Raw genomic sequence first — 25,111 nt, forward strand, 5'->3', positions numbered from 1 at the left:
ATTAGCCAGCACTGCAGCAGCCGGTGTCTCATTGACAAGCTATTACTAAAACTAATTCCAATCCCCAAACATAAATCATTCCTACTATTTTTATGGCATTATCTTCCATTGTTCTTGTCAAATGTCCGCTTTCTGTTTAGTCTTTTCACTAAAAGCTCCCCTTTACGTTCTTTTAAATATGATTTCCCCTGTTTAAAAACACTGAGGGGAAAAGGTGATGCAAGTAAATGTTTAAATGTTTGTAGTTTATAATAATGGCCAATTCGTATCATTAGAGAAAGAAGGGGAAAAAAGACTTGGAAGAAGAAAGAAGATGACAAAGATGGGAAAAGGGGAAAAGACACAAAGAAGGAAAGGTGGGAAGAGGCAGGGTCAGAGGCGCAGAGGACCACGTCTGTATCCTGGGCCCTGCTGGCTGCCCCTCTCCTTCCCAGCACCTACAAAATCCTACCATTCTAAGCCCCAACATGGAATCAGAACCTATTCTAAATTATTCATTGCATTTATGGAAACAGACTCTAAGTCCCCATTCTTTCTTTAAAACAGTAATGAGCAGCTTGTTTTACTGGTGGACAATTCAAGGAAAAATAAAACACCTATAGCCTACACTTAAAATATTTTTATCATGCCATGCAATGTTTGTTCCTATGCTGAATATTTTTTTTGTCATGAAAGAATTTCCCCCCAAAAGTTCAGGAACCATGAAGGAGGAACAGCCACAGATTTTACAGCTTTAGTCTATTTCCCTGCTTCTGATTCTAGGCAGGCCTCTGACTTGCTTTGGCCAATAGAAAGCAGAATAAATGATGCTGTGCAAGTTCAAAAGCAAGCTCCAAGAAGTCACGCAAAAGTGTTCTCCTGGAACACTGTGAGTGGGCGTGGCCTGGGCCAACTTCCTTGATGAGAGACCACGTGGAAAGAGCAGTCTCCCTCTCAGCACCCGCCGCAGCAGTGCCTGAAGGAGGCAAGGTGAACGAGAAAAAATGCCGATCTAGCCCTCAGAATCACAGGAAAGAAAAACCACTGTTCCAGGCACTAAGCTTTGGGTGTTTGGGATTTCACACCATCATTTTTTCCTCCAAGGTTCCTGACTCTCAGTAACATAGCCTACGTGTTAGGATTACTTTCAAAATTCCCAAAGTGAAAAACATTGGGATGTAAAGAATAAAGACAATAGGAAAACTAATCTAGGCACTCATAGGATCAAACCAGAAAACATATCCACCCTCTACCCTAGAATGAGGATATAAGACAGTGATGGAACTTTTAATTCTGCAACACAGAACATGACGCCCTGATGAAATGCTGGAGCACTGGAGCAATGCCTGCCTTCCTTAAGAGTCCAGAACAGGCAGTATTTGCTGGCTGTTAGCAGGTTCACAAATAGTACATTAGAAGAACAGGCCAAGGTGTGGTGGAGAAGCTCAGGTACAATGAAGACTGTTAAGAATGTCGAGCAGGGTCTCAAAGAGATGCGAGAAATGGGGAGAACGCAGGCTGCACTTACCGCTTGCATGGCAGAGCCTCTGGGAGGGTGGGGCTCTATGAGCAGCTGAGACGGCGTCTGCCCGAAACTTCGGATTTGAGCTTCCACAGCCTGAAAAAGGCACGGACAAGTTTGAGGGTTAAGAGGTGCGCATTACAGGCAAAAGAGCCACAACTGTCGCCTGGAAATGTCAGCCCTTACTTCTGGCTTGTTTCACACTGGCGATCAAGCACCTGGCGGGGCAATGAGGCTAAGGCCACTGCAGGACCACGGCAGCTGTGCCTCCTAACCCTGCAGACTTCCTCACCCTGCTTCATGGTGGGAAACAGAAACCAACTCTTACAGTCCCAAATGCTCCTTCTGGGCTTCATCTCTATTTTCTTGCATTTTTTGCCCCCTGCTTGCATCATCCCTGTTGACCTAAGGCTAATCTTTTACAGGTATAGAGAAAACCAAGCGCTGCTTTGATTCTAGGCCCTATCTCATCCTGGGAAGTAGAAGAAAGAGACACAGCACCTGTGAAAATCGCCTGACGCTCTTACTTTTGCCATGGGAAGAGCATTACTGTTGACAGTCTCTTTGAACCTAGGTGGCTGAAGAGCAAAGTAAAAGCCATATGTTGCATCCAAGCAATAACTCAGGGGCCACGTGTGTGCGCTCTTCTTGGAAGACGTGTGCCTCAGTCCTTTGTTGCAAGCCCCTTACTCTTCCTGTCCACCCAGCCCGGGTGCGCACTTCCCACCCTCGTCACAGAAAACTGAAATGCCACATGTGGTCGCTGTGTGTAATCATTTTATTTCTTTACTTGTTTATGCCTGTCTCCTCCCACTAAAACAAGATCCACGAGAGCGAGGACCTTACCTATTTCCTTCACTCTTAAATCTTTAAATTGAGTGAATGAATAAATGCCACAGTATGTGTGAGGGGAGAGAGGAAGCAGAGACATATAAAGATGACTTCAACACCCCCACAGCAGTATTTTTAACTTCTGGGCTAAAAGGAGGAAGAAAATCTCTTTGTAAGGGAATATATGTTTGTCATGCTATTTTTTAATCCCTAAGAAAACAGGTATTTCAATTTTTATATGCTCTGCAGAACTGTGATTAATAAATTATAAACAGGGAAATAAAATTATGCACTATTAACTTCCTTTTTTTATTTGATGAGGATACCATTAGTAGTCCTTTACAACCACCTTTTAAGAAACAATGATAGCAATCGAGCCATTTATGTATTTAATCGTAATCATCAATGATGTAAACAGCATATGAGGTGTCAGTGTTTCTGCCCTTGAAGAAAGTATTCCTAATATAGAAAGCAGGGCATGTACTTGGATGATTGAATAACAGTCTGATGCAGTTAGCTCAATAAATTCAAGGAATGCACTGTGACCGGCTTAGGCAGAGAGGACTGCAAAGCCCTCTGTGAAAGCTGAGTGGTATGGGAAAAGTACCATGGGCTTTGGAGTCACACAGACCATGTGCTAATACTGACTGCACACCATTTACAAGCTATGTGGCCCAGGGCAAGTCATTCAACCCCAGTTTCAATTTTCTTCCTGTAAGATATGGATGATAATAATAATATCAACCTCACAGTGTAACACTGAGGAGTAAATAGTATGTATGCAAAAAAACACAGCAAAGTGCTTACTGGTACAGGTTAGACTCTAAATATGCAGTCAACCAATATTCATTGAGACAATAACTAACGACAATAACCCCTCACTAACGACAATAACCCTGGATCAGGAAATGGCAACCCACTCCAGTATTTCTGCCTGGAGAATCTGATGGACGGAGGAGCCTGGCCGGCTAGAGTCCGTAGGGTTGCAAAGAGTCAGACACAACAGAGCGCACACACACATCAATAACAAATATTTATTTAGTAGTTACTATTTGCCAGGTATTTTTATAAGTGATTTTAGTATCTTGTATCATTTAATCTTTAAACTGTATGATGTGAGTACTTTACTACATCTATTAACTGATAAAAATAATGCACAGAGAACTTAAATATCTTGTCCAAGGTCACACAGTAATTAAACAGCAGGCTCAAATTTTGTACCTAAGCAGCTTGACTCAGAGCTCATACTCTCAACCAGTAAGCTGGTCTTCCTTATCTGTTACGGACAGCGCCATGGCCTAGGGATAAGACTGAGCACAGAAAAAGCATGAGTGTACAACCCAACGAGTGAATTAACAAAGGAGCTCTAACATCAACATCATCATCATCATCAAGCATTTGCTCACACACAATTAGAGCAGCAGGCTTGGCAGGAGATAAGGCTGGCCCCAGACTTCAGAAAAGGAGTCAACAGGAAGTGGGGAGTAGAGACTAGGGTCACTTGAGAACACTACCTAAAACATTTTTCGATGGGATGAAATCAATTCATGATCAACATCAAGGACAATCTTGAGGAAAAAAGCATCACAAGGGCAGCCTGATGCCTAAGGCAGTCACAGAGAAGGAGGTGGAGCGCTGCTCTTCTAAGACGTGTGGATTCACAGCTGGCTCAACGTTAACCTTAAGGCTCTTTAGAAACAGCGAGGCCAGTGCCCTCTCCCTTGACCGCTGCCTTCAGTGGTCCTGGCCCAACAGCCCACATTCGTTTCCCCTCGTTTAAAAGCAGGGGAGTGGGGAACAGACAGCTTACACACTTGGCCTATGGAGCTAATTGGTTAAGAGTGCTAATCCTGATTGTTCCATTTATTTGCTGTGTTTGAATAGGTTGCTTAATCTCTGTTTCCCCACTGATAAAGCAGAGAATAATAATGTCTCACTTGGAGAATTATTTGGAAAATTAAGTAATACCTATAAAGTGTTTAGCAAAATGCTAAACACATACAAGGCACTAAATAAAATGTTGAATTATTGTTGGGCTTGGGGGCTGAGCGTGATCCCTATTTAACACAGCGAAAACAGAAAAGGAAGAAATGCTTCAGGAGTTTACAATGAGAGTGGTGATGATAATGAATATACTATTAAAAAACAAAAACAAAAAAATCCCCTGAAATCTGGCTCAGCATTTCAAAGTATACTATAGGGCTAAGTGCCCAGAGACGGAGAGATCTCCTTAGAGATTCAGAGAACAGTCCAAAACATAAGGAACTGGATACCTCAGTCCTTATGGAAGCTGTGTTATTTGCAAGAAAGGGATAAATATGTGAACCACGATCTAAGGCAAAATCAACAAGTCTTAGAGACTGATGACTTTGAGCAATGAAGAGAAAAGACAACACTAATTCCTTTTTTTTGAACTTGCATATTTTAGAGTAGCAAAGCAATGAGTAGAAATATAAACTTCTGTGAGGGAGAACTAGCTTTGCAGGAGAAAGTGCATTTTATGTCAGATGTGGAAATCTGAGGTGAGAGTGACAGCTATTGAGTCAGGCTGAGATGTCCAGGGGACAAAAGACAGCCGAGGACCAGCCCTGGGCTGAAACATCAGAGGTGTTCACTTGGGTGTCACTCACACAAGAGAAATTTAAGTCAACGGTTTCTGATCCTTCCCTCTCACTCTGTTTATGTATGTATTTTTAAGCAGTAGAAATGATTTGCTTTTTCAAATGAAGTTTTACACAAAACCCCAATACAAAAAAACATAGAGACAGGGCTATTTAACTTAAAAGATGAGCAAAACTGTCCTGAGACAATTCTGAGAAATCTTAGGGCTCTGGAGCACAGTTTGAAGTCCACCGGTTAAGCTCCCAGGAAGAAAATACATGAGACACATATATAAAAGGACAGAGAGGTGAAACTTGGGGAATGCTCCTATTTAGGGTTCAATATGAAGAAGACGACAACAGAAAGGAGAGGCTGTTGGGAGCTGGGGAGCAGGATAGGGTGATGTGGAAGCTATAGATGAGAATTTCAAAGAGAGAATGGTCAGTAACAGCAACTACTGTAGAGAAACTAAGAATAATGGCATTGTCGCACATAAATTTTCATTACAGATACAAATTTAACGCAACTGGCCTCAACACTACATAATACCAATATCCTTAATACTACATGCACTCAGCCTTGTTTATAAATGAGAAGCACATAGATGGTGAGAAAATTTTTACAAACACCAATCTCCCCTTTCTAACACAATTTTTTTTTTGTCTTAAAATTTTGATAAAATTTACACATTACTGACCTTTTACAGGGAAATGATTTTTCAAGTCATGGAACACAATGGTGTGAATTCTGTCTCAATTGTGAAATAAAAGTTGTATTATCCCACATAGGTTAAATAATATTTTTCTAAGTCCTTAAGACATCTAAAAAAATTACATAATTAGACACAAATGTTATATTTCTTGACTAACGTTTAAGTTGTTGGTGATAACAATACAATAGAAAGGGCTTTATCAAGTGAGAAAATTATAGAATAAGACTGCAAGGTAATCTCAAAACTTTATAGTCAAACCTAGTAGCATCAACTGATAATTCTAGATTCTTCTCATTGTTTCTAAAGCTCATTACCATTCTGTCATTATCTTGATCTCTAAAGCAATTAACACTGTTGATCACACCGTGGTTGCTTCACATGCTCTCTGCTCTGGCATCTATGGCTCTACACTAGTTTGGTTCTCTAACCTACTCCTTTATTCTCTGTGTTCTGCCAACCTCTACTCTTATTTCTCATCCACAAATGAACTCATCACTGCAAGTTATCTTTTCACACTCCAATTTTCTTGATCTAAACTTCCTGCCCCAGAATTTTTTTTTTTTTACTGTCATGATTTCAAATCTTAGCTCTATATGAAGGATTCCCAAATCTAAAGCCAGAGGACTGTCCATTTCTATGAAGTGTTCATTTACACTTTGCCTGATGGCCATCCATCTATACTATGTGCATATCTCAGCACACTTAGAATTAGTAAATCTAAAATCTGGAAAAATTAATTTTATTCTAGCATTCTTCAATCAAGGATGAGACTCCCCTTTTGATTTTATTTTTAATGCTCTTACTAATATTTAAAAATTTTACCTCTTCTATATAATCAGTAACTAGACCTAATCACTTCTTTTATAAGTTTCTCATACTCCTTTCTATTTGAATCCAGGAATTTCTTATAATTTCAGGTATTGAGAATTATAATAGTGACTCTTCTGTTATTTGTCATTTAATTTCTTCCTACAGACTTGAGCTTTCTCGAACTCTCCTTTACGTAATATTCCACTGATCAAATATCTTCAATTAACTGCCAGTTCTTAAAAGATACAGTCTTACTCCTTCATATGAGGCACTGAGAAGAATGCTATATAATTTCCATGGTATCCTTGACAAAAAATAAATAACTTCATTTGAATCATGTGAAAATATAAGACAAATTCAGAGCCATTCAACAAAATATGTGACCACTTTCCACAAATATCAAGACTATTAAAGACAAGTAAAGACTGATTCATTCTTACATTTAGAAGAAAACCAAGAAGATATCGACTAAATACATGTGACTTAGTCATTGCATAAGATCATTAAACAGAAAAAGAAAAAGAGTCATTAGAGAATGTGGTGACCTTCACAAGGTCTGTAGTTTAATTACACTGAACAAATATTATTTCCATGGTCTTGATCATTTCACTAAAGTTATATAACATGGTAATGGTAGGGGAGGGAGGGTGCTTGGGAAGAAACGTACAAAAGAAATTTTCCAACTTGTCTGGTTAAACTTAATTCAAAATACAGATTTTTTAAAAGAAAGAAAAAGATGAAGGCCTGCTGCTATTCCCTCATCCAACTCTCTGTACAGGCAAGCAGGTTTTCTTTCACTAAAAAAACCAGCCATTTCTGCCTTACGTTTTCTCTTACGCCACTGTCTCTCCTAGATTAGTCTCCTTCATCTTCAGTTTTCTAAGTCGTACCACTCTCTAGAAAACCCTGCTTGAGTCCTACCTTGGTGGTGGTGGTGGTGGTGTTCAGTTGCTGAGTCATGTCCGACCCTTTGCGGCCTCATGGACTGCAACACGCCAGGTTTCCCTGTCCTTCACTATCTGTCGGAGTTGGCTCAAATTCATGCACATTGAGTCAGTGAGGCTCTCTAACCATCTCATCCTCTGCCACCCCCTTCTCCTTTGGCCTTCAATCTTTCCCAGCATCAGGATCTTTACCAATGAATCGGCTGTTCATATCAGGTGGCCAAAGTATTGCAGCTTCAGCATCAGTCCTTCCAATGACTATTCAGAGTTGATTTTGTTTAGGATTGACTGGTTTGATCTTCATGTAGTCCAAGGGACTCTCAAGAGTCTTCTCCAACAACACCAGTTTGAAAGCATCAATTCTTCGGCACTCATGACCACTGGAAAAACTAGAGCTTTGACTATATGGACTTTTGTTGGCAAAGTGATGTCTCTGCTTTTTTTTTTTTTTTTTGGTCTAGGTTTGTCATAGTTTTCCTTCTTTTTAATTTCATGGCTGCAATCACCATCTGCAGTGATTTGGAACCCAGGAAAATAAAATCTGTCACTGTTTCCACTTTTTTCCCTTCCATTTGCCATGAAGTGATGGAACTGAATGCCAAGATCTTAGTTTTTCGAATGTTGAGTTTTAAATCAGCTTTTTCACTCTTTCACCTTCATCAAGAGTCTCTTTAGTTCCTCTTTGCTTTCTGCCATTAGGATGGTGTCATCTGCATATCTGAGGTTGTTGAAATTTCTCCTGGCAATCTTGATTCCAGCTTGTGATTCATCCAGCCCAGCATTTTGTATGATGTACTCTGCGTTTAACTTAAATAAGCAGGTGACAATATACGGCCTTATCATTTTCCTTTCTCAATTTTGAACCAGTCAGTGTTCCATGTCCAGTTCTAACTGCTGCTTCTTGATCTGCATACACAGGTTTCTCAGGAGACAAATAAGGTGGTCTGGTATTCCCATCTCTTTAAGAATTTTCCAGTTTGCTGCGATCCACACAAAGACTTTAACATAGTCAAAGAAGCATATGTTTTTCTGGAACTTCCTTGCTGTTCCCATAATCCAACAAATGTTGGCAATTTGATCTCTGGTTCTGCTGCTTTTTAGAAATGTAGCTTGTACATCTGGAAGTTCTTGGTTCACATACTGCTGAAGCCAGGCTTGAAGGATTTTGAGCATAACCTTGCTAGCATGTGAAACAAGCACAGTTGTGTGGTAGCTTGAACATTCTTTGGCGTTGCCCTCCTTTGGGACTGGAATGAAAACTGACCTCTTCCAGTCCTGTGGCCACTGCTGAGTTATCCAAATGTGCTGACATATTGAATCCAGCACTTGGATAGCATCACCTTTTAATATTTTAAATAGCTCAGCTAGAATTCCGTCACCCCCACTAGCTTTTTGTTCATACTAATGTTTCATAAGGCCCACTTGACTTCACACTCCAGGATGTCTGGCTCTAGGTGACTGACCACACCATTGTGGTTGTCTGCATCACTAAGACCTTATTGGTGTAACATTTCCCAAATCTTATAGCTTATTCATGATGCTAGTTATACATTTAATTTGGGCTTCCTTGTAATGTTAGTTTTTAGCATATCACTGGTCTGTCCAAGCAACTAAACTTAAGGCTAGAATATCATGTATTTTAGAAGTGTGCAAGCAGGAAGAACAATGCCTTGTATAAACTATTCACACAACAAAGAAGTTTACCCTACCTTTTTTTGCTGTTGCTGTTAAAAATAATATCCTCTATTTTGCACATATGCTTTACAAATCAGTCTTGTGCCCCAAATGACTGATTTATAAAGATACACAAATAGGGTATTTTTTTAAAGCCAACTTTACATGGAAATCAAAGTAAAACAAAACCTGGGCTGCAAAATAGAACCAGAAGTGAAACATACACTTTAACCTATAACACACAAAATTATTAGTTTCTACAGCCACACAATGTGGCATTCCAAAACATCTTTTTATTTGACTGTGGGGTAGGGTGTAATTTAAAAGGTCATGAAGCTCTAGAATAAGACAAAATATTACTTTTTTACAACTGACAAGCTACCAGTAACTATTTTAAAAGTTATTTTGTCTAATTATATTGCCTTTTAATATGAAAGCAATATGGTGGTTTGGTTCCTAAGCCTTGTCTAACTCTTGCAATTCCATGGGCTACAGCTCACCAGGCTCCCCTGTCCATAGAATCTCCCAGGCAAGGACACTGGAGTGGGTTACCATTTCCTTCCTCATATCGCGTACCTTTTATGTACCAAGACTGCCCAGTACTGGGACAGAAACAAGCTCAAGAGAAGAGCAAAGTTTAATTTTCTTTTTTGGCTGCGCTACACAGCATGTGGGATCTTAGTTCTCTGACCAAGGATCGAAACTTGTGTTCCCTGCAGTGGACATACCAGGAAGTTCGGAGCACAGTTCTTGATGAGACAAAATGGGGGTGAGAGGGAGAATGGGGAGAGCTAAGTAAAGGCTGCTATCTGTCGCTACAAAGACAAAAGAGTCTTTGTTAGAAACGTTCTATAAGGTGTCACTAAAGGCAGTCCTGGGAGTTCATTGGTAGGACTGATGTTGAAGCTGAAGCTCCAATACTTTGGCCACCTGATGTGAAGAGCTGACTCATTGGAAAAGACCCTGATGCTGGGAAAGATTGAGGGCAGGAGGAGAAGGGGACGACAGAGGATGAGATGGTTGGATGGCATCACCAACACATGGGTTTGGGTGGACTCCGGGAGTTGGTGATGGACAGGGAGGCCTGGCGTGCTGTAGTTCATGGGGTCGTAAAGAGTCGGACATGACTGAGCGACTGAACTGAACTGAAGTAAAAGGCAGTAATCCTCATTCTTTCAGCCCCCAGCACACCTGAGGGATACACAAACACTCCAGGGTTTCTCTGTAGCAGTGATTCTTAAGGGTCAAGTGAGAAATCCTGGGGGAATATGTGTGATTTGAAAAAATCCTTCAAGTAATTTTATTTATCGCTCTCTCTTCACTTTTCACTCCAGCCCTTTGTATATACAGGAATATTTCTATTCCTGATATTCTATTCTATTCCTGAATATTTCAGATGCATAACAGAGGCCTGAAATCACAGGAAACCTGTTATACACAGGTATAACAGGAAGGTGAACAGGTAATAGGGTAGCTTAATGAACTCTACCAAATGCCTTAACTGTTTTTAATAAACTCTACTTCATCTAGAGAGTTTTGGTCCCAGGTGATAAATATTTAGAATTTGATTATTATGCTAAATTTTTATTATGAAATAGGATAATGAATCCCCATGTACCCATTAGTCAATTTCAATAATTATTAACACATTTGGCCTTAGGTTCCTTCATGGGGGGATTCAGCCTAGGCAATGTGCTTGAAAGATTTATTGGAAAATAGGAGAGTGTGCCTGCCTTTAAGCAGTTTGTTTTTTCAGGGTTACTGCAAAACTACATGGAGAACAAAAATATTAAAAAAAAAATCCCAAATTATAAACATTAGCCAGCAGCCTTCGTCTTTGTTCAGAAAGGTCAAACACGTGTGAACTTGAAAGGAGATGCTCAATGCTAAAGCTGCACATTTGATTAGGTGACTTCTCTTGTTAAAACCCTTCCATCCACATTCCTTATCGCAGGCTGGCCCCATAGCATGAGGTTAAGTATGCAGACGTTGCAATCGGACTGCTGCAGCTCAGATGTTAGCTTTATCACACACCAGCTGAGTGACTCTGGCAAGTTAGGCCTTAGCATTCTTGTCTAAGAATGGTGATAATGATAGTTGGTATTTACTGGGTTGTTGTAAAGTTTAAATGAAATAATATGAAACACAGGACAGTCTGTGACACCTCTGTAAGTGTTAGTATTACAACACATACATAAAAGACAGCACGGTGTCTGGCTGAGGTTAAATGGGCATTTACTAACTGTTTCTAGTCACTTATAATTAAGACTATTAATAATCGTGATCTGGTTCTCCTGCCTATGTTTCCAGTCTCATCCTGACACTGTCCCTCTTAAACTCTGTAAGATATGATGTAATGTGACATAATGCTTTTATACATATTGTTTTCCTATTCTTTTCTATCCCCTTTCTCTGTGCAGTTGCCTCCTCCTCATTCTTTAAGACTCAGCTTACATATCTCTCTGTACTCTTAGAAATCTCTTTCTAGGTTTCATCCAGACAGTTGCTCTTGGAACAACTGTGTACAGACCCCCTACTTACTTTACCTACTTAACTAAAATTCTAATCACTGGTCTAATTCCTGTCTTACTGAGTGAGAGCAGAGACTTCCAAGTATTGCTGCACTTCTGGGGGGCTTGACACACAGTAGGTGCTCAAGAAATATTTGCTAAATGAATGAAAGGTTATCCAAGTCAGTACAATTCAGCAAGCAAGGATGCAGCTAAGAGACACCTCCTAACACTATCACAGAGCAGCCTGGCACTGAAAAAACATTCTACCAAAGATTTCTACTGGAACGTTTACTTCATTCTTATTCATCAATTCCCAATTATTTCTGTAAATAGCCTGTTACTACTTTCGATAATAAGGCTGAATCCAGCAGGCAGCATTCCAGATGTTGAAACACGTAGTAATAAAAAAGACTATGCAAATACTTCAAGACTTTCCAGTAAAACCGCATACGTGTACTTTATAAACAGCATCTCAAATATTACCTAGAGAATTTATTAATGGATTTCCAAATGGAAATATTATGAAAAGATTCTCAACAAGCTGTGTATTCTATTGTTTTCTGTGCCAACCACTGCATACTTGCAAGATTTTATGGCTACATTGAGAGAAAGGGACATTATATCAGTATGCAGAGGGAATATAGGTACACACACTAGATAAAATGAAAGAAACAAAGGAAAGGAAAGTGGACTGGTTTAGTGACAACATAGGGATTCAACCTAAGAATGAATATTTTAGACTCTCTGAAGTGGTCTTTTTAATCTAACAGAGGAAACAAGTTAACTCAGTACAACACTTAGTAACCAACAATAAAGCTGTAAAACTTTATTTTAAGATGGGTTTGGGGGAGAAATAACTTAAACATATGGATGCAATTAAGGTAAACACATATGTACTCTGCTTTTCTTAAGCACACAACTCTGAAATTGCATTTTATCCCCTATATATTTACATCTAAAAGCACTATAAAATTGGGATAGGGAAATTGAAAAAATCATTTAATAAAAAGGAACATGCCATTATTAGTACATTAAAATTTTCTGACATTACCAAAATTAACTTCTAGAAGGCTATCTTAAGATTGTAGAGTAACTCCTCACCAAAAGATACTTACAAATGCAAATAAGACTTCAGAGTTTGGATTTCAGAATTAATTCAATTTTCACCATTTAAAAAGAGTCACAATAGGCCATTTAGTGATTTCTCTTGTGTTACATACCATAATATCATTTGAGCCTCTCTTTCCCCTTACCCTTCACACAGGTGAATTAAACTGGAGAAAAACTTGCTGGATATTTGACCAGTTTCCACTCAAAATTTACTAACTTTCTAGTTAACCAGCCTCAGTGCCTTCTGAGTCCATTGTTAAAATATGCTGAATATCAAAAAAGCATACTAATCATTATATGTTTAAGTTAGTATTTAATTCCTAAAGGACAAAAATCCTAATAATATTAACTGCTAAGGCTGAAAGAGAATCCATAACAAGTAGATATACTTGATTAAAATGGATGAAGAATCTAAAAGATATTTCTAAAGAATCTAAAAGGTATTATGTTTGCATATTACCTCTAGCTGGTTAAAAAAAAGGTAAAGTAACATTTAGAAACATTGAGAAACCAAGCTCCCTCTTAATATAAGAAATGAAATACAGAATTACTTTTTAAAAGCCAGAACAATAAATGTACAAATTAAAAAAAAGCATAATGAACCTAACTCAAATTATTTAAAAGGAATCTTTTAAGATTGAAATGTAAATATTCAAGTTCTCTGGAAATAAGAAATATAGAATTCAAACTTTGTAAAGCATAATGTAAAACATAAATAACCTATCAGGAAAAAAGGTTTCATGGATATACTACTATCAACTGGAATTTTTAAAAGTCAATTAAATTTATGATCAAAATAAACACCAGACAATATTTAATCAACAAATTATGCAAAGTAATCCACACAAAAGATGGATATAGTGGATAAATATGTTAACTGAACAAAGTCATTCTATGTAAATCTGGACTTGAAAGACTGCAACTATTTTTAATTTTGAGACAATTTTTTACAGTTATGTAAAAACTAGGGGAGAAAATGAAACTATGCTCACGGACCACTGCACAGTCATGAAAATGGATGTGCCGAGCTGAGTGTGTGTGTGAGACGGAAACTAGCCTAGAGTATACTGATTAAAACAACTGCAAATCAACGAAGAATACAGCGCATTATCTCATTTAATAAAAAATTAAACATAAAAGTAAACTATAACAACACCCATATATATGTTAAATGAGTACATGCTATGTGAGTACATACATAAATACATGTGTGCAAAATCTGGAAAGGTACATAAACCTACCAGTTATTATCTCTGGTGGAGAGTGGATGAAAAGATTGGCAGAATAAAAATGAATACCTTCCTCACCTTTATTCTAGTTGGTGTCTTAAACAAAGCATGTATTACTTTTAAAATAAAGAGTAACAAAAAATTTACATTTAAAAAAATAAAAAGCTAAAAAATATAAGGAAAAATCTGCAAATACAAAACATAGCTTTATGAAGTTTATTTTTTCCATTGATATAGTAACCAGAAGTACTTCTCAACCATCTCAGAACAACTCCAGCTGATAAATTGGTCAAACACTGTGAAACCAACAGACCTTACTACAAAGTTAATTTTGTTATTTTGAGTTTATTTCCTAAATTATTTCTATCTGGTTTCAAGGAGCCATTAGTTTCAGCAATATTTTACCATCATTTACTGCTAACTAAATATTTAGAAAAGTATGCAGTATACATTTTGTAAGCAAACTATTTTTACTTACATTTGGTATCTGAGACATATACATATCATGATGGCATATAACATATATAAAAAGCAAAGAGAGAATAGCTAGCTAAATAAAGTAAAAAATCTTAAAAAAAAAAAAAAGAATTCAGTGACAAGAAAGCAGGGGAGAGGGAAAATCAGAAAAGGGAGTATTTTTACTTATCTGCTCAATAATATTATGGAAATCACCACTTAAACTTTATGTTTACGTTATACATAAATTAATTATAAATTGTGAAAATGTGCCCAGGTTTCCCATCAGAGCCTTTAACTGAGCCCATACATTCCAGGCACATCACACTGAGACCCAGCGCAGCCTCACTACAATCTCTGCTTCTCGGAGCTGTCCATCCACTGCAGCATAATTCCAGCTGCCAATCTGAAAGAAACCAGCTAGTCAGAGCAGACACAACCAACAGAAACAAATGTCACTCAATAATGCTCAGCGGCACTGTGTTCATGGATAATTTCAAACAGTATCTCTGTCTAGAACATTGATGTGCTCATTCAAAACACCTCCATCTCTAGCTACTGGAAACGAGGAGATAAAGCCGCCTGCCTAGAAAAATAAGTGGAATGTTGCTTCAAAGAGGCTGCCAATACTAAGAGGCAAACAGTGAAAACATAGTCAAAGTTCTCAAAGGGAAAAAAAAAATCAGGATAGTGCATTCAGAAGGTTAAATTATTTCTTAAAACTAGACAAGTCTATTTAAACTATGTCATGGAAACAGTCATTTGGTCATTCATTTCATCTATTTTCTCAATAATATTTGTGAGTATCCACCATGTACAAACACTGAAATGAGGTAGAGTGAGGAATCTCTAACTTCAGGAAACTTAAGGCTGAAAAACAACACACATAGATACACACATCTGGCAGAGATGGAGGGAAGGCAGTATGTTCACTGTTACAACAGTGTTAAGTAATATGCAACATTTAAAAATTTGGCACTGAATGTTTCCTGAATACTGTATTCATAGAATCTCAGGTCTTCCTTTGCACCAATAATATAAACTAAAAATAGTGATTCTAAGTAAACTTCCTCATCTTTGTAGAAGCAAAAGAAAACAACATTGCTATTCTGAAATTTGAAATCTGACTATGCTATTCTATGCTGACTATGACTATTTAGCAATCAGTTACACTTGCAAATAGTCTTACAGAGACTTTTCAAATCTAGGTAATTTTATCTTAACCATTCTAGAAGCTTGAATTTAGCTTAATATTTTGAAAAAAAATTCAGTCACTTGATTTGAGAGTACTTTCACACTTTCAATTTAAAATAAAGATGGTGCCTAGACAGCAGAAGGTTATGACAGAAGTCATCATCCTCAGTGGCTCAGGATTCCTTGGGCAGCTGACAGAGAAAAAAATCATAAAAATATGAACACTTTGCTTCAGGGCCTTGGGTGTATAATTCAGCTACACTTACTTAACTCATAAGTCTGCAAGAGGCATAATAACTAGCAAAATATGGAGATTAGCTTTATTGACAATTTTAATGTTTAACTAAGGGAAACTTTGATTGTGATTTTAATATACAAGAAAGTTTGGCATAATTTCAAGGTTTTATGTAGGTTTTCAATTAAAACTTGACTAATCCTTACTGTTTATTTGGCTTTTCACTGTTCAGTTCCTGCCCTGCACTGTGTCAAATATGCCATCTGTGTAACACACTTCTGGCCAGAGATGCGTCAGGATTATTTTTGTAACACTCTCAATTGCGGCTGTGTGAAAACTTATTTTATTCAATATCTCCACTTTATTCTCTTGCTACAACCATTGTAACCCTGTTGTCCAATGTCCTACTCTTAAATCTCACGGCAGTCACAACAAAGATTCCTGCTCCCCCACCTGCTTAAAACAGGCTTACAGACCATTCCCCTAACTATTTAGCAAATGTTAACGATGCTATAAATACCAATTGTGTTTATGCTTTCTGAAAGATTCACTGCAGCGAGTGTTCTGCAGTAGTGTTAGAGCTGAAGTAAGCTGTTGACTCCCACCATGAAAATGATTGAATTCTAAGCCAAAAATGCTTTTCCTTGGATAAGATATCTGATTTGCTACTGCTGTCATGAGACTGGGGTCATGTAAACTTAAACACTGCTGCTGCTTCTTTTGGAAAACAGATCTTCTCAGAGTGATTATGTGTTACTAAAACAGCATTTGGAAGAGGGAAAATCAACCACTGACACTAAACACAACTTGGGGGAAATTTTTCAAGTTTTACTTTCATATTATGAGACACACTGTAATTCCTCAAATCGAGCAGGATCACGTCTCTCCTTTTCCTCTTCCCTACCCATCTTTGTAAATAGAGCTGAGTTCCATTTTCAGAAGGAATGAATAACTTTAATTCCTGAACTCACATAAACACAAAATAACACTGCATTTGCTTGAAAAGTAAAGGAGAAGATGATGCTTCCAGAGCAAATGTGGTGAGTCCTTACAGTAAGGTGGGAGAAGGAAACGCGAGACGGTGGGTGCTGTTAGAGTAACGCTGTCCCAGGCAGCATCTACCTGCAGCGGACCTTTTGGTCTCTGAACCCCCACCTCTGCTTCCAGCCCCGGGGCCCCTGGAGTCTGTCCCAGCACTCCCCAACGCTGGGTGCTCAAACCCTAGGCTGTGTCTGCACTTTTCCTTTTGTCACGCTCTACTACCAAGCCCTACACACAGGGAGCTGAATGACTAGAAAAAGGTTGTTTCAAAAAATAGGTCTGTAATTAAACAAATTGTCTCTAATGGTGAAGTTTCAAACAGGAGTAAAAAGCACTGAATTCAGTGGCAGAGGCTTTTTTCTGTATGTATCAAAGAACACTATGTAGAAACTGTGATAGCTGACTTTAGCATGTGACTCTGGCATCAGTTAACAGACTCTAAACTCAGAGGTGGAGACATTCTACTCTTTAACTTTATACTTTCATGGTATTTGAATTTTCAGGGTTCTGGCACATTTTTGGATAAATAAGTTGTAAAATCCAATTATACACCATTTAATTATACACAAACCATATAAACACCACACATACACAATTTAGTAGTGAACCCAGAAATCAAGATTTTATGAATCCTGAGTCAAAGCCTTCCTGCTTTTAGAAAATGATGAGAAGAACTACAATTAACAGTGATATACCAAAGATATTTTCCATAAGAGTGGAAGTGATCTTTTGTGGTCCTCCTCAAACATGCTGGAAAAAATGAGGGAATTTGTTTCTAAAATGTATGAAGAACAATCCTAGTTCAGCGAGTTAAAAAACAAACTGATTACAGGTACTCTAATTTCTGAGAGAGGTAAGTGAAGAAATTGTAACCTCTTTCATCTTTACCAAAGTTACACAAAGATCATTATATAAAGTCACTATCCTACCAACATTAAAAATGGCCAGTCCCAGAAAGTAATCACAAAAGACCTCCAAAAAGTCAAAACCAAAGTTAATATTCTTATCCACATGTTAACCTGCGTTGCTTGCTTGAATTTTCAAGCAGATACTTTTTCCCCTCACAAGAGTGAAAGAGCTGTGGGTTGGCTTTTTCCTTTTGATTTTCCACAGGAAAAATTTTCAGGATACAGAAAGTAGAAAATAAAAGAATTTCATGATCTCAGTAATCAAAGATTAAATAACTATTTTTGGTTAGATGACCATATAAACATCTAAGATGACCATATAAACATCAGAAATTTCCTAATGTATAAATACACATCACAAAATTTGTATTTTCTATGTTTTAAAATATGATCTGTTTTTGTATGTAATAATGCAAAGTATTTTTCCATAACAATAAATATAGAAATATACAGCAATAATTTTTGTGATGTATATAGCAGCATTTCACTGTATGGATTTACCTATATTTATTCAATCAGTTTCTCTACTGTTAGATATTTATGTAGTTCTTGTGGAGTTTTTTTGCTATTATGAGCAACTATGAAAGTGAAAGTCACTCAGTCATGTCCAACTCTTTGTGACCCCATGGATGATACAGTCCATGGAATTTTCCAGGCCAAATACTGGAGTGTGTAGCCTTTCCCTTCTCCAGGGGATCTTCCCATCCCAGGAATCAAACCCAGGTCTCCAGCATTGCAGGCACATTGTTAACCAGCTGAGCCACAAGGGAAGTCCTGAGCAACTATATCTGTTTTCTAACAGTTAGGAATTTTTGTTATTTTTTTCATCTAAGGTAGTCTAACAGGTAAAAAATGTGTTATATTTTATTGAATGCAATTGAATTTCACTGATTACTAGCGAGGCTTCATTCATTTATGGCCTGGAGTTCATCTTTTGTGAATTATCTATTCCTGAACTTTGTCATTTGTTGTCTTTTTTTGGATGCACAAAAACTTGTTTTTATGTAGACAAATGTATCAATTTCCTTAACGACTTTTGGTTTTGTTACTGACATACAAAAAGGGCCTTTTCCATTCCAAGATTATAAAACTATTTCCTACAGTATTTTCTATGTCCTGTAGTTGAACTTTTTATACTTATACTATAACCTTTATTCCAAACAAATACGTGTAATTCATTTGTAATTTCTTTCACTTTTAAGATGTAAAACAGGGATCTAAATTTATAACTATCAGCTAGCTGTCTTAACATCATAGGTTACATAAGATAGCCTTTTCCCAGGGATTTAAAACACCACCTCTATCATACATTCTCATCTCTGAAACTGGAGAAGGAAATGGCAACCCACTCTAGTACTCTTGCCTGGGAAATTCCCTGGATGGGGGAGCCTGGTAGGCTACAGTCCATGGGGTCGCAAAGAGTTGGACACGACTAAGCGACTTCACTTTCTTTGTTTCTGTAGTTCCTTTTGGAAAAGGAAATGGCAAGCCACTCCAGTATTCTTGCCTGGAGAATCCCATGGACAGAGGGGCCTGGTGGGCTGCAGTCTGTGGGGCTGCAGAGTCAGACACGACTGAACGACTAACACACACACACGCTTCTGAAAGCTCTGTTCTGTTTCACTGAACCTTAGAACTAGAGCACAGAGTTTTCATTACTCTAGTTCACACTTTGTCTCTGAGGAAGTAATCAAAACCTATTTATTTACTTTAAATTTAGTTCTATCTGGTCATTTGGTTTCTCAGGCTATCACGTTTAAGAAGTAGCTAATTGTAGAGTAGCAGGGTAGGTGCCCAAAAGGCAGGCATATTGACACAGGAACAAGAAGTGAGAACTGATCGCTTTAAAGGAGAAACAGGAAAAATACAAAAAGAGAGCATACCAACTGAGAAAGCAAAGTAGTACGGGATTCTTTATTGTAGGGTCAAATATACCACAGGACAATCACTAACATTAATAAAAAATAATATTCCCTAGTCGCATTCTTCACTGGTCTTTACTTATTACTGTCTATAGGAAGTGGCCTCTACCCCTAAAAACTGCAGAGTACCCATCATTTCTCAGGCACACAGGGAACATTAGCAAAGACCAAGGTCACACGTCTCAAAAAGATTCCAAAGAATCTGTGTCCCATGTATCGGTCTTCAGCTTTAAATTAAGCTACAATTAATAACAAAAAGATACCAGATGTGGATGTATGAAGGCAAGCCTCTGCTGCAGAGATGACTTTCCAGTTGAGGCCCGAACGACAAGGAAAGCGGAAGTGAAAACCTGGGACAGTCAGAGAAAATGGCCATGGCAAAAAGGCGCGGAGCCGGTGACAGCCCTCCCGCGGCCAGGAAGAGAAGGCAGGTCGGTGTCAGGGCACACACGCGGGGGTGAGAACGCGGGGCGTGCGATGCGACAGGAAGGCGGGCGCCTGACCCTGCGGGCCGAGCAAGCTCTGCTCTGTGGCGGCGTGCAACAGCGGCGCTTAGGTGGCGGAGGGACACCGACTGATCTACAGTTTCAAACGTCGCTGTGGCAGCTCTGCGGAAGTGGGCTGTCGGTGGTTAAGCGCAGACAAGGGGGACCAGGCCAGTCAGGGGAGAGATGACGGGGGCTTGGACGAATGACACGGCACACAGACACAAATGCTTTCCAAATGTGTTTTGGAGACAGCGTCTGCCTACCCACCCCTGGTCATCCACCACTCACGCGCCGCCACCCCCGACCGGACCCCACACGTGCTCTCTGCTCCGAGCTCCCCGGCCCGCCTCCCGCTGCGCCTGCTCCTCATTCCTCGAGGCCCGTGCTCAGGAGGGTTATTACTGCCTCAGTCTGGGCCGGCTCTTTCTCCTTTGTGCTCCGACATGCAGTGCAGACATCTCACTCAGAGCACATCACTGCCCACACAGCTTCTAAATGCTGGTTTCTGACCTAACAAAACTCCAACAACGAATTGCCTTACACTAAAGAGTCGGACGCGACTGAGCGACTGAACTGAAGGAGTTGCTGACTGAGCTCTCAACTTTTGGATATAGCAAATACCATCTATGTGATAAATGACAGGAAAATTCTGGATATAAGAAAGGATACAGAATTGTTCTAGAACCATGCCCCTAAATACAATTATATTCTAAATATATTACAGAAATAATTTAAGGAAATTGGTTTCCTTTTTTTAGGAAAATAAAAATTATTTTTTAAACTTAATATTCAACTCATCACGAATTTATTTTGTGAATTTGGATTTTGGAAGGTTTTTTCCCTTAAGAAAAATATTTATTCTTATTCATATCTGACTCTGAATTCAATTATCTTAAATTTTCCTTCTTTTTAAATTACTCTTTCCCCTGCTTTTTAGTTTTTTTGAAAGCTGGTAGATAGAAGAAATTAATGAATGAAATAAATTATATAATTTATATATATAAATTTGCATACACATATAAATTTATATACATATTATATAATGAATTAAACCACAATAAAAAATTAATCATTAGAAAATAACAAATCTCTATTTGTTTGTACCTTGTCTGTACAGACAAGAAATGTGTGTGTTACTCATTCAGTCACGTTCGACTCTTTGCAACCCTATGGACTGTAGCCTGCCAGGCTCCTCTGTCCACAGGACTTCTCCAGGCAAGAATACTAGAGTAGGTTGCCATTTCCTCTGCCAGGGGATCTTCCCAACACAGGCATAAAACCCACGTCTACTGCGTCTTCTGCATTGGCAGGATTCTTTACCATCTGAGCCACCAGGGAAGCCCCACAGACAAGAAACAGAGTATATTAAAAGTGGCAAAGGTACAGAAAAAGGTATCAAAAATAAATAAAGAAGAATAAAGAGGTCAGTTAGAATAAAGTGCTCAAGATAAGAACAAACCCTTTAGTTGGAGGTCATAGATATTTGGGGAGAAAAAAGTATATTTGCCTAAAAAAATAATTCTTTCTGGTGTGTGACATATGCAAATACAGACAGAGTTGTATATTGATAACCCAGCTGTTTTCTAAAAATTAAAAACAACATAAAAGTTTAATGTGCTGCAGGCTGTTTCTCTGATTACTCTTCCTCCTCTTATGGTTATTATTTCTATCGTTTAGTGCTTTTTTTATAGAAAGATTATTTTTATGATCACTTACTACACCATATGTATTAACCATTCATTCTAAAATAAAACTTTCTCTTGAGGAATGGAGCTTTTCCCAAGTAATAAGTGAATACATGACTTGTTTTCAGACGCTTGCCTCTGTGTATGACTGTGTGGACATCTAAGTGTTCCAGATGAAGACTAAGTAGATAGTAATGAACAGAAATAAGCAAAACTAGAGGCACTGAGCAGAAATGTCTAGTCTGGTCTGCTTTAAATACTAGAGAGGCATAAATCCATCCTGATACCATTACGGTGATTTTGCAGGGATAATGTTTTAATATAAGCCAAGTGTATGCACTAATTTCCTAATACTAGAGATGTTAAAGCCTCTTAGAAGAATGAGATTCTGAGGGAAAGATGGGACAGCCTAGAGATGGGGTGGAGAGAAAAATCAGAAGATGGTGATAGTGGAAGATTTACAACTAGCAAGACTTGACAAGACTTAGGAGGCTGTCCTGGTATGGGGTTACAGGCCCATGGTTGGCTGGAGTTAGAGCCGTGGGAGTCGCCTCCCTGGGTTTCCGTGCACAAATGTATGTTATTCTCAAAGTGCAGGAGGAAAAGTTTTACAAAGAGAGAGGCAGTGTGTGAACAATCTTTCTGAAAGGTTGTCCTACTTCCATATCACTGCGTACTCTGTTATGCAGTCTGTTTTCTTCATAGCACTCATTACTAACTGCCCTTAGTTTTTATCGTTTGTTTTCTGTGCATCGAGCTCCATGAGGGAAGGGGTTTTGACTGACTTTCTTGCTCATCACTGTATTTTTAGGACCTTGAACAAAATGTCTATTTGTTGAATAAATGAATAATTAATGAAAGAAGAAACCCTTCCAATTTATCAGCCCTTTTCTTATTTATCCAAACCAGCCTAGATCCACCATTTCAACAATATCCCTTTAACAATTTCACTGACCACCCTTCCACTCTCAGTTCTTTCTTATATGTATTCTACCATACTCCTATAGCCAAACCCCCATCTCTCTTTCTCCACAGGTATAATTACACACACACATACCTACTCTATTCAACTTTTTTCTACATCTATTCTCCTGCTATTGAGAACAAAGAAAGACAACATGGAAAGGAAATAATAATTTATATATTATTGAGTATCAGTTAAGCACCTATCGCTATATAAGGTATCTCCACAAATGTTACCTCACTCTTGGTACAAACTCGCATAGAGGCAGTTGCCTTCCCACCTCACTCATGGACAGTTACTTAAACCAGTCCCCAGGCTAACCTTCCACTCCACACATACAAGACTGTATTGTTTCCTGCTGTCCAGGGCTTATCTATCTGTGCTCTGGATTTTGTTTTTTTTTTCCTTTTTCTCATAGAGCTTAGTGGTCTATTACATACTCTCTTTCCTATGACACATGCTTCTCTCTTTTTGGAGCTTTTCAATGAACAGAGAAACCTCGTAAATTACCGATTAAAAAAAAAAATCTCCCTCAGAGTGAGTGGCAATGGATATGGGGTTTCTTTGTGGGTAATGACAAAATGTAAAATTAGATTCTAGTAAAGCCTGTACAACTCTGTGAATAAGCTAAAACCACTGTATACTTCAAGTGGGTGAACTGCATCATATGTGAACTCTCTCTTCATAGAGCAGTGAAAAGCTCTTCTGTTATTTCCTTTCCTCGCTGTGTTTAGTTGTTCATGTCCCATTCACAGCACAGTCCTCTTTAAGCTTCTTTCTTTAATGATCCTTAGAATAAGCCAATGAGGAATTTTCAGTTGTCTGTTCAATCTTCTTTGAGACAGATTCTAAAGTATACACGCAGTTATGTTACCAAACTCCAACCCACTTAGAATACAGTTAAAGAATGCTTTTCTTTTCTAAACTTTTATTTATTTTTGGCTGTGCTGGGTCTTGGCTGCTGCACATGGGCGGGCTTTCTCTAGCTGCGGAGAGTGACGGGGGTCGGAGGCGGGCGGTGAGGGGTGCTCTCTAGTTGCCACGCGCGCAGGGCTTCCCAGGTGGCTCAGACGGTAGAGAGTCTGTCTGCAATGCGTTCGATCCCCGGGTCGGGAAGATCCCTTGGGGCAGCGGGTGGCAGCGCAGGCTAGCATTCTTGCCTGCTGAATCCCATGGACAGACTAGCCTGACGGGCGCAGTACACAGGGCCGCAGGGAGTACACGGAGCCGCAGGGAGCCGGCAGGACGCAGCGGCTAACACGCGCACCCTGTCGTGCAGCTAAGACGCGCACCCTGTCATGCACCACGTGCCTAGCGCACCCGGGCCGGCAGCTGGGCGCGAGGGTGCAGCTGCTCCGCGGCATATGCGATCTTCCCAGAGCGGGGATCAAACCTGTCCTCTTCACTGGCACGGAGATTCTTCACCACTGCACCGGCACGGAAATCTCCTAAAATCACTTTTCAGGACATTACAATGACTTTCTCTGGCTCCTCTCTCTTCTTGTCACCTTCGGCGCATTTCCACAAACCGAATTCCCCACATGGTCTCTTCCACCGATGTGCAGGAGGCTCTCGCAGCTGCTTCTGTGCAGCGATCCTTTGCTCATAGCTCTAGCAAGCGTTCCTAGTCACCCTTCAATCTCCAGCTCCAGCCTCTCACTTCCCAAACACGCTGGACTCTGCAGTCTAGGTTCAGTGCCTCTTCTCCAGACTGGTGCACACATGCAGTGTACTCATCTCTATACTGAATTTATCACAGTATTAGAAGTGCTTATTTATCCATGTTTCTCCACTAGACAATATACTACAGCTGACAAGGGCAGGGACTTGCCTTTTCACTCTTAAACCTTATTACATAATTTAAGTTTGGTAAAAAGTTGTTGAAAAAAAGTTAATGACCTAGTTTTGTTTTTTGTCTTCTCCTTGTCTCACTTTACAGTGAACTCTGCACGAATCCTCTAAGATACAGTCTCTAGTAACTTCTCTAGCATTAACATTTTATGATTGTTTTTAAGATGCAACTGGCACTTCTTATTCTTTTTTATAGTTGGGTTTTCTAACTCAACATTTTAACAGATAACAATATAAGGGAAGGAGCTAACAATTGTTGAGTACTCATGATGGGAAAGGTACCACGCCAGGCCTTGTTATCTATTATAAGTTATTTAAATCCACACAAAATGGGTATCATCCTACCAATTCCATATACAGAGTCTCAGGAAGAGCTAAGTCATACGACTACAGGCACCAGGGCCAGGAATCAAATCCACATTTATTTGTTGATTCTGCTGTA

The 25,111-nt window shown here is 39.0% G+C and overlaps 1 protein-coding gene across 3 annotated transcripts in view; it reads right to left on the minus strand.

Moving 5' to 3' along the window:
- LRBA (LPS responsive beige-like anchor protein) overlaps positions 1 to 25,111 on the minus strand; it is a 719,345-nt gene that overhangs the window by 50,412 nt on the left and 643,822 nt on the right. For all 3 annotated transcript variants that reach the window (XM_065905003.1, XM_065905001.1, XM_065905002.1), the window contains exon 49: positions 1,508 to 1,597. In XM_065905003.1, the coding sequence (XP_065761075.1) occupies positions 1,508 to 1,597 (90 nt within the window). The remainder of the gene's footprint in view (positions 1 to 1,507; positions 1,598 to 25,111) is intronic.

This window comes from Muntiacus reevesi, chromosome 13 (genome assembly GCF_963930625.1).
Source record: "Muntiacus reevesi chromosome 13, mMunRee1.1, whole genome shotgun sequence".
NCBI classification, from domain to species: Eukaryota; Metazoa; Chordata; class Mammalia; order Artiodactyla; family Cervidae; genus Muntiacus; species Muntiacus reevesi.